The sequence below is a fragment of the Cetorhinus maximus genome, chromosome 3 (genome assembly GCF_964194155.1).
Source record: "Cetorhinus maximus chromosome 3, sCetMax3.hap1.1, whole genome shotgun sequence".
In the NCBI taxonomy this organism is placed as follows: domain Eukaryota; kingdom Metazoa; phylum Chordata; class Chondrichthyes; order Lamniformes; family Cetorhinidae; genus Cetorhinus; species Cetorhinus maximus.
Window position 1 is genome coordinate 191,062,997 of NC_135881.1, and position 10,980 is coordinate 191,073,976.

Genomic DNA, 10,980 nt, shown 5'->3' on the forward strand with positions numbered 1-10,980 from the left:
TGAGCAGGAACAATTGGCGGGTATGGAAAACTGATTATTTAAATGGAATGGATGAGGCCTATTAAAAAGGATTAACATTGTTATGCCCTGACATGTTTTTTAAACTTCCTTCTCTTTGATGGTGCAAACAGATTCTTTGATTTTCAGCAGAGGAGCTTTTTTTATTTATATCCCAGTAAAGAATTCCTGGAATTATTTCATATACAAAGAAGCTGAGAGTCGTGTACACAAACTGAACTAATCACTCCGTATTGTGTTCTTATCTCCAGCCCTTAATGCCGAGAATTACAACATTTTATTTGGTTAGGTTTAGTGCAAGATTTTCATTTAACTGGGCCTCGGAATTCCACTGTTCCATTGGCACAAGTATGTGGGAATGGAACCCCGTCTGTGCTTCGGTCTCAGATATCTCAAGTCCTGAGGACAGAGTTATTTTAATGGTTAGTGCGGGTGTATTATACCCCACACCCCGCACCCCCCCCACCCCCCCACCCACCCAACCTTCCAACAAACTGCTGGTGGAATATTAGAACAGTGCCTTGCTGCTCAAACAACATTGAGGAAACCCTCTAAGGAAACATCTCCCCTTCTGTTGCCAATAGAGCAACGTGCCTTTTTAGGAAGTTAATCTCCTCGCAGCAACTGTAATCTCTTTTATTCATATTTGCAACTGTTTGGGATGAGGCACAGTGACTCCTAGGAGCCCCCCAGTGGCTAGTTACACAGGGCCATTGGTAGTGATGTGTGGTATGAGGAAGCAGAAAAACAAAAAGAAAACACACAGAGGGCAAGCAAAAGAATGAGAAAGTTAAAAAATACTAAACAAAGCTAAAATGCCGCCAAGTGTATATTTCGTCATGTTAAATGACAATCCTTGCAACGGCAAGAGATCAGATAGACAGTCAGCCACTGTTCACAATGATCTGAAACTTTACACACTGTCTGTACTGTTTGCTTCGTTTATATAAATCTGTAAATGAAAATTCCATTTATATCTTTGTGAAAAGCTGCCTGGTAACTTCTGAACTCTGCCTAGTGCCTTGAGTGATGCTAAAAAGAAGCAACTGAAAGACATTTGGCAGCTCAGTGCTTGAATTGTTCATGATATTACAACAGTGACTACACTCCAAGTGTACTTAATTGGCTGTGTGCAGCACTTTGAGACGTCCAGCGATCGTGACAGGCGCTATATAAATGCAGGTCTTTCTTTTTCTCTTTTGGGTGATAACTCCTTGCTAGTGAACTGGATGGAGGCATTTTTCTATTTCTGCCTTCATCTTTGGTTTGAGAAAGGAAAGCGTGTGTAAGCCAAACCCCCAGACACTTAACAACAAAACACTCCAGGGACTTGCTTTGCTTTCTGATATTTGAATGCTAATCACAATCTCTGACTTCTTTTACAGTTTAAAAAAAAGGCTTTGTCCTGACTAAAACTGCAACCTTTCAGGCTTGCCACCTCTTGCCAATGCAGAAAAGGGGGTGTTATTTTCCTCTCTGCTCCCCAATTCCCTCAATACAAAATGTTGAGAAAAGACAGGACTGCCACACAACATAAGGAGCCTGATTTCACTGATGGCTTTTCCCTCCCTATTCTCAGTGTGCCTTTAAACAAAGCTTAAATCTCCCAATGCTCTGTGAATTACAGGGGTCAGAAAATTATTGTTTCAAATTATTGTGAATGACTTCCATGGGGCTTTAGTTCACAAGTTTAGCTGTAAATATTTTCAACTGTTAAACAACTTTATTGGTGTTGATTATGAAAAAGTCTCTTTATCAAAAATAAATACTTTGAAGAATGTATTACATCTAAAATAGAGCAGCTGTCAGACTTCACTCACATTGCACTCAGAGCTCCATAATTTTCAAACAAGATTTTTAGGTGAAATGTAACCATATAAATTGCATCAGGAAACATGGATCTATTTTGACGCTGGCTTAGAATATGTGGGTCACAATTCCAGCTGAATCAAAGCCATTGAGGCTGGGAAATACTTTTTTAATGTAGCCATCTTGGAGAAAAAATAAAAAGTGTAACTAAAGTTACAACTTTGAATTCTTTATGTTTACTCTTTCTCACTGCTGTGTTAGGGATTTTTTTGGAAATTAAAATCCAAAAGTGAGTTACCCTCATTGAGGTAGGTGCAGTTCCAATCAGGTCATGCAGTAGCACAATCGACCATTACCAGAGTATGGAAGGAATCACTCTTGGCCCAATTAGTTTGTCTTGCGCATTTTATCACTGCTTCTGTTGCGTGTTATAGGGGCCTCATCACCATTGTCATACAACGTGAATCTATGATTTGCTCCTGGAGGTAACAATAAAGAGTATGGCTGAGTGAATAGTCCATTCCCTCCAAATAAAAACTCCCTGCAAGCCATGGAAATCCCTTTTCTTTGAAACCCATTTTTAACCAGTCAGGCTACAAACGATCACTATCTTCTGTTCTACTTAGCACAAAGTCAGCAAATACATTTAGAGAAGATAGGGGAACAGTGAGGAAACATTGAATGTCACATTGATGCTTGGGTATGAGCACATTACCTGGGCAATGTGCAGAGAACTCCCTAGTGTCTGATTACTCTATACACCACAGGAGTGATTGATATCATTACTGAATGTTCCTGAATGGTCTCTGCCCATATCTATGATTACAAATAAATAAAGGACATTTCATATTTCTGATATTATCTTCACAGTATCATGTCAGCAATAAAAGCTCATTAGTCATTCTATGATCAGGCCATGACCAGAACCCGTCAGCAGTGGATAAGCTCACTTGTCTCAGTAGTATACACTTTCAAGCTGTCTATATTAACAATGAGACACATGCAAGAATTGCCAAAGCAAGTGTAGACATTAGCAGACTTCAAATATCATGGGAATGTAGAGGAGCAAGACTGCCTACCAAACTGAAAGTCAATAGAGCAATAGTCCTGCCCGCTCTGCTCTATGCATGTGGCACTTGGGCTGTGTACCAGTATCATGCAAACAATCTCAACCACTTTCACTTGAGCTGCTTTTGGAAGCCCTTGAAGGTCAGACAGCAGGACAAAATACCAGATACTGAGGCGCTCACCCAAGATGGTATACCAAGCAGCCAAACCATATTGAGGCAGTCACAACCAAGTAGGGCTGGTTATGTAGCCTGACACTTACCTACCAAAGTGAATCTTCTATGGGGAGCTTGAGTCAGGGGTGCACTGTCATGGCAACCAAAGGAGGTGGCAATACAATGACATTCAGAAGGCTTCACTTAGGAATTTTGATATCCACTTGGAGTGCTGGGAGAAGCTCACCCAGGATGGCTGCACCTGGCGCAACCAAATAAAAACCGATGTGGCCTCTTTCAAAAGCAAGTGCACATCAGAGACAGAGAACAAATGCAACTGGAAGAAATCCTGAGCCAGCTGGTTGCAGTTGCCTCGATATGGTTTGGAAGCTTGGTCAGCCATCTTGAGCAAGCAAATTGTCTAAAATGTAATCATCCACAGAATCCTGTTCTATTTGCAGCACAATCTTTCAGGCACACATTGGTCTCAACAGTCACCTACATACCCACAGGAACCCTATCAAACACCCCAGATGATGAACATTGTCATTTTTGCCTCAAAGGATGAACAAGATTAGTCATTCCAGTTGTCTTACAAATATATGAAAAATAAATATTATTGTATCATTTCCTATTGATACTAGGGCTCCTGTGTCCATAATATTCTTTGTAGCCATGTGGCACATATTGTCAATCAGGTCCTAAAATTAGCCCATGCAATTCACGTGATACCATTGACCAAATGGATTTTTCCAACAAAAAACCATTCCAGCCACAATGGTAGTTCCCTGTTGCCTGCTCTCTTAATCTTCCACCCCAGAGCTCATGGCCAGAATTTTACGTCCCACAAGTGGGAATGCGCCCAACCCATCTGGCCGCGAAATAGCACGAGAAGACATTGGGCGAGTGCACGATCGCTTTCAATTGCCTCCTTAATGGTCTTAATTGCCTGCTTTATTGTTGGCAGGCGTGACTGCTGCATGCACCCGCTGACAATTAAGTGGGCAATTAAGCCCATTAAGGAGGCAATTGAAAGCAATTTTTCATGGCCCGTCCATTTTTACGGTTGGCGGACAGGCCAATCAGCCAAGCGGCCTTTACATTTTTGCTCACACCTCGATCCATGGCGGAATGAAATCTCCTTGGGGAAATAAAATAAAAAGAGACATCTGGGGACTTTTTTTTTGTGAGGTATGCTTTCAGGTGCTTGATTGTGCTGCGTGGACATGTTTTGCAGCATTTTGGTTGTTTTGTTTATTCTGTGGAGGTCTGCAGTTCCCTGAGGCAGCTGTCTGCCTTCAGGGACCTCAATGGAAGCGCTCACCAGCACCCGCGGTGACGTTAGCACCCACCCTCTTTCCACCCCCACCGGCAGTACTGACCCTTTTTCTGCGCCTCAAATTGCGATCGGGGGTCAAGTGCGGTCGGTGGCCCATTTCCCATCTACTCCCGGGCCCACCAATAGTGTGCGCCCAACAAATGAAAAATTCAAGCCTATGATATTATTTAGAGAAGAGTTATGGAGTTTACCTGGTATCCTGGCCAACATTTCTCTCTAAATCAATACCATTTAAACAAATTATCTGGTCGTTCACCTCATTACTGTTTGTGGACTCCACATTATTGTGCAAATCAGCTGCTGTGTTTACCAAAAATACCTGGCAGTCAAAAGTAATTAATTGGCTGTGACGTGTTTAAGGGGATCCTGAGGATGTGAGAGATACATGATTTCTTTCTTCTGAATCTGGCTAGGCTAGAATTTATTGCCCATCCCTAAATGCCCTTGTTCAGAGGGCATTTTTAAGAGTCAACCACATTGATGTGGGTCTGGAGTCACATGTAAGCTATCCAGGTAAGGACAGCAGATTTTCTTCCCTAAAGGACATTAGTGAACCAGATGGGTATTTTAACAACAATCAGCAATGGTTTTGTGGTCATCATTAGACTTTTAATTCCAAGTTTTTATTGAATTCAAATTCCACCATCTGCCATGGTCAGATTCAAACCCAGGGCCCCAAAGAAACCCCAAACCCGGGTCTAGTGCAATACTAGTGCAGCGACAATACCACAATGCCACCATCTCCCCTTCTTCCCAATGCTTCTTGTAATAGCCAAGGAATTGTCATACATTGCAGAAAAAAACTTCAAAACTAGTAAATACAAAATAAGCTTACAATGTCGAGTGGCTACTGGATAAATAGTCATTAACAAGTAACATCAAAGTGCCACTGTCTACAAGCACACCATTTTTATATTTTCATTTTCGGATTTTAAATTAGACAGACACTGCTAACTTGAGATATGCTACCAGCACATGGTGTCTGGAATGCAAGTCCATCTCTTGGATTTGGTTTCACTGCCAATGCAAAATACAAAAGGTATCAACAGCAGCAACAACCATCCCTTGTATTTGTATAGTTTTGTGAATGTTATGAAAGTATCCCAAGATATTGTACAAAGCAGGAGGCCAATGGAAATGGAACAGTTCGGGGGAGAGCGAAGAGAAATGATTGAGCTTTATTGGGGAAATATAAAGGTCGTGGCTCATTTTTTTCACTGCTATGGTGGGTTACCAAGACAACTATGCAGGAAAAAGACAGCCAGAGCCTGAGAGCTGTGCTGACTTCCATATGTGAGGGAAGACATTGCAGCCTAGTAAGTCAAACACTCTAATGATACAGGAGCTGCATTGCAAAAAATGTCAGTAAACAGGAGGAATCTAGAAAATGTTCTTTTTTATGAGACATGAGCAGGGGACATGTCATTGGAGACACAATGATGGGTAGGTTGACTAACTGGGCTACTATAAGTCAATTAACATGCATTTCCATGTTACTCAGTAGGGTATAATGTAATCTTTGTAATGCTCACTATCAATTACTATTTGGAGCATGAAATTGGATGTTGAGTGCACTCCTATAAATTCATGGATACGAAAATACTTGATATGTCATGGCCATGGAACCCACCATTAATTAGTTGGAAGTGCTACTTTGGAAATATTCCACAGATCAACAAGATATGTACACTTTGATGATCTGGCGAAGCTAGCATGCTGGTTCATACTGATGAAGATGTTGTGAGGCCAAAGATGAAGGTTAGAAGCTGAAAAGGGGGAGGCAAAGTAGGAAATTCTAAGGTAGAAAAATGCGACAATTGTTATCGGGTTAAGGGATTACACCTCAGGGACAGAGACATAAAATGTCAAGGGAGAAAAGAAGACAGGTTGAGATAGAATATAGATAAGTGGGGGAGAAAAATCTAGAGGAAAATGAGATAGGTGCAGAACATAGAGAAAACAGAACTCACAATGCAAAGGAAGAAGACACCAGAGAGACACAGTACTGAGAACAGAGGCAACAGAAGGGATTTTTTTTAATTCTTAAGAGAAATGGGAGTATCCTGGGAAAGAGGCGACAGCAAGAGAATGAGGTTAAAGTGAGATATGGAAAATGAAGAAGCATGGGAAAAATAAACCATTGGTAGACAGATGGAAAGAGAGATGCGCTCTGCCTGCAAAGTATTTAGATTTGTGAGTTAACAGATGGTAATGTGACAAGGGGGTTACCCTATAATGTAAGGTTGATCTATATTATTACTTGCCCATTTATTTTTGCCAAAAGTAAAAACAGAATGGACATGAAATGCTTTTTTCTGAGCATCTTATTTGGTTTTAATAGTTTTTGTGCTACTGTTGGCAATAGTAACACTTACAAACATAATTGATAGCAGAATGTAACTAAACAAAACCATTTAGAGGTAATAAAACATTCCTGAATCAAAATGAAACATGTTATGTTCTTCCTAAAGCAAAGGATGATAAACTGAATGACTCCTAAAATGTTCTTCATGATTGCTCATTGCCTTAGTACTGAATAACGATCTTTGAGGGCACTGTGTACATATACTCTGTTACATAGTGAATGTATTGTCATTTCTGAGTAACCTACACAGACACTAACAAGCAACGCTATGGAGCATGTAAAGGATGTGATACAGGGCACTTGGCATATGGCATATGGGGGAGTGGAACACAACCTGAAACTCTCAATCTGTTGTGCGAATGATTTACCATTTCTAACCTGCAGATGACATGACGGGTTTTCTGAACATCCCGAATCTTATTGTTCATCATTTGAATAATAGCCACAGTGAACATGGAACAACAGAAGACTGAGAATGGGCCCTAAGGATATTTGGGAAGTGGAAATCAGGTGACATTACAAACAAAAGCAATCTGTTTCTGATAGATAACATTAACCCAGGCCAAAATTATGCAAGGATTTTTTTTTTTTGTAGGGTCTGAAAACGCTCTTTATTGTTGGACAAATAATGCATTTGATTATCCCCACTAAGCTGCTGACCACCCAACTTCCCTTCCTGGCTCACATGTTAGCTCAGATAATATCACCCTCTCCTTCAATCCCTGTCAATACTCCCCCACTGAAGTGTTAACCCGTTCATCCATGCAAAGTTCCTCATCAAAGTCTTGAACTTGTTGATGTCTCACAAATGCATACCTAACTTTCCCAGAACTCCATAATTGAATCCTACCAGTCAGGTGGTAGATGATGGTGTCATGGCAATGTCACTGGACTGGTAATCCAGAGATCCAGGTTAATGCTCTGGGGACATAGGTTCAAATCCCACTGTGGCAACAGGTGGAATTTAAATTCAATTAAAGAAAATTAAAAAGAATTTGAAAGCTAGTCTCAGCAATGGTGACCATGAAACTATCCTCGATTGTGGTGAAAGCCCCTCTGGTTCACTAATGTCCTTTAGGGACATGTCCTTAGCTGGTCTGGCCTACATGTGACTCCAGATCCTCAGCAACACGGTTGATTCTTAATTGCCCTCTGAAACGGCTGAGTAAGATATTCAGTTCAAGGGCAATTAGGGATGGGCAACAAATGTTGGCTTTGCCAGTGATGCCCACATCCCATCAAAAGAATAAAAAAAGGAAAAGAAATGCTGTTGATGTGGTGTATATGGATTTTCAAAAGGTATTCAATTCAGTGCCACACCTTAGACTTGTGAGCAAAATTCTAGGTCATGGAATAAAAGAGAAAGTAGGCACTTGGACAAGAAATTGGCTGAGTGACAGGAATCAGAGAGCAGTGATAAATGGTTGTTTTTCAGATTGGAGGAAGGTTTGTAATGGAATTCCCCAGGGGTCAATGTTGGGACCCTTGCTCTTCCTGATAAATATTAATGACTTAGACTGTGGTGTGCAGGACATGATTTCAAAATTTGCAGATGATACGGAGTTTGGAAATGTTGTCAACTGTGATGGGGAAGTCTTGAACTTCAAAAGGGCATAGGCATGTTGGTGCTTTGGGCAGTCAAGTAGCAGATGAAGCTCAATGCAGAGAAATGTGAGGTGATTCGTTTTGTAGGAAGAATATGGAGAGAGAGTATAACATAAAGGGAGAGACTGTAAAGAAGGTGCAGGAACAGAGGGACATCGGTGTATACATACATAGGTAATTCAAGATGGCAGGAAATGTTGAGAGAGCAGTTAGTAAAGCATCTAGCATCTTAAGCTTTATTAATAGGGATGTTGAGTACAAGAGTGAGGAGGTCATTTTTTTTTTCAATTTTTATATTTTTAATTGTAACAATCATGTTGCATGGTGCATTTAGTCAAAGTAACCAAAGCCCATGTCATCATCAGACTCTTCAGATTCCTCCTGTTTCTTCTCTTCCTTTTTCTCTTCAGCAGCACCAGGGGCAGCAGTCGAAACAGCTGCTGCAGCAGCTGGGGCACTACCAACAGCACCAACATTGCAGGTCAGACTATTGATGTCAATATTAGCCAATGCCTTGGCAAACAGACTGGGCCAGAAAGGCTCAATAGTAATACCAGCCATCTTGATCAGGGCATTGAGTTTTGTCTTCAGTCATGGTGACCTCATCGTCGTGCAGGATGAGTGCGCTGTAGATACAGGCAAGTTCCGAGGTGGAGGCCATGGCGCTGGATCTCTGTGGGTCTGATGTTGCTGGTCGTCGGTAGAATCTTGGCCTTAGCTTCGATCAGAAGAACCAAGCACTTCTGAACCGGGCAAAGCAAGAAGCAAGTAAGGAGGTCATGTTGAATTTGTATAAGACACTAGTTAGGCCTCATCTGGAGTACTGCATCCAGCTCTGGGTGCCATACTTGAGGAAGGATACAAAGGCATCGGAGAGAGTACAGAGGAGATTCACAAGAATGATTCCCGGGGTGAAGAACTGTAGCTATGAGGATAGATCGGAGAGGTTGGAGCTGTTTTAATTGGAGAAAAGAAGGCTGCAAGGGGGATTTGATAGAGGTATTCAAGATCCTGAGGGGTATGGACAGGATAAATAGTGAGAGACCGTTCACACTCAAGAGAACATCAAGCACTAGAGGGCACAGATTCAAAATAATTGGCAAAAGGAGTTAATGTGATGTGAGAAAAAAAAAATCACCCAGAGGGTGGCTGGAGTCTAGAACGAACTTCCTGAAAGGGTGGTGGAGGCAGGTTCGATCAAGGTATTCAAAAGGGAATTGGATTGCCACCTGAAAAGAGAGAATGCGCAAGGTTACGGGGATAAGACAGGGGAGTGGAACTAGATGGAATGCTCTTTCAGAGAGCCAGTGCAGGCTCAATGGGCTGAATGGCCTCCTTCTACACTATAAAGATACTGTGATACTCTGTCTCCACCCCTGCCACGGTACTAAAACAGGCCTTACCAGAGTCACAAATGGCATCCAATGTGATTGTGACAAAGGCAAACTATCCTTCCTCCTCCTTCTTGGCCTGTCTGCAGCCTTTGTCATAGCTGACCGCATCACCTTCCTCCAAGACCTCTCCATCGCAGTCCAGCTGGGTGGGACTGCCCTCACCTCATTCCATTCTTATCCATCTGTTTATAAACAGATCTGTTTATATAGTCAGAATATCCGCTGCAATGGATCTCTTCCCCCATCCTGCAAAGCTACATCTGATGTCCCCGAAGGAACTATCCTTGGCCCCTCTCCTACTTCCTATCTATATGCTGATCCTTGGTGACATTGGCTAGGATTTTGTCGAGCTGCCCACCAGTCAGAAAACCAACTCATTAATGACTCAGTAATAAGCCTAATTGACATCCCAACACCGGGAATGCCGCATTAGTCCCTTCTGCCCTCTTAATTAATGAGGGGATGTTTGCCTGTGCTGGGTTACAGATGCAAGGGAGTATCCCATGATAAAGTGTACCCAGTCGCCATGGCTCCCATCACAATGGACTGTATAAAATCCAACTTGTTGTTTTCACATGTGTACTGACAGCACCCAGCTCTATCATCACCATCATCGCTTTCAATTCCTTCAGTGTCGCTAAATTATTAAACTGCTTATCCGACAACCATTCTGGATGAGCAGAAGTTTCCTTCAATTAAATAATGGGAAGACCAAAGAGATTGTCTTCGGTCCCTGGCACAACCATCACTCCTTAGCTATTAACTCCAGCCCTCTCCCTGGCAACTATCTGAGGCTGAACCAGACTGTTCACAACCTTGGTGTTACATTTGACCCCAAGCTGAACTTTCAATCACACCTCTGTGCCATTGCCATGACTCCTTATTGCCACTTTTGCAAAATTGCCCAATTTCACCCTTACCTCAGCTCATCAGCTGCTGAAACCCTCATTCATACCTTTGTTACCTTTGGATCTGACTATCCCACAGTCCTCCTGGCCAGCCCTCCCACACTCTACACTCTGTGAACTTGAGGTCCAAAACTCTGCTGCCCATATTCTAACCTGCACAAATTCCTGCTCACGCATCATCCCTTTGCTCAATGACTTACATCGGCTTTTGGTCAAATCCCTCCATGGCCTCACCCCTCCCTATCTCTGTAAAAGCTTCCAGCCCACAGCCCTCCAAGATGTCTGCACTTCACTAATTCTAGCCTGTTGAGCATTCCCA

The 10,980-nt window shown here is 42.2% G+C and overlaps 1 protein-coding gene across 1 annotated transcript; it reads right to left on the reverse strand.

The window, feature by feature from the left end:
* Positions 1 to 8,653: 8,653 nt before the first annotated feature.
* On the reverse strand, positions 8,654 to 9,133 carry LOC144673756 (large ribosomal subunit protein P1-like). Its single transcript, XM_078535445.1, is given in 2 exon segments — positions 8,654 to 8,941; positions 8,943 to 9,133. Coding segments are annotated over 2 exon segments (330 nt in total). The 5' UTR covers positions 9,021 to 9,133; the 3' UTR covers positions 8,654 to 8,689.
* Positions 9,134 to 10,980: the final 1,847 nt, after the last annotated feature.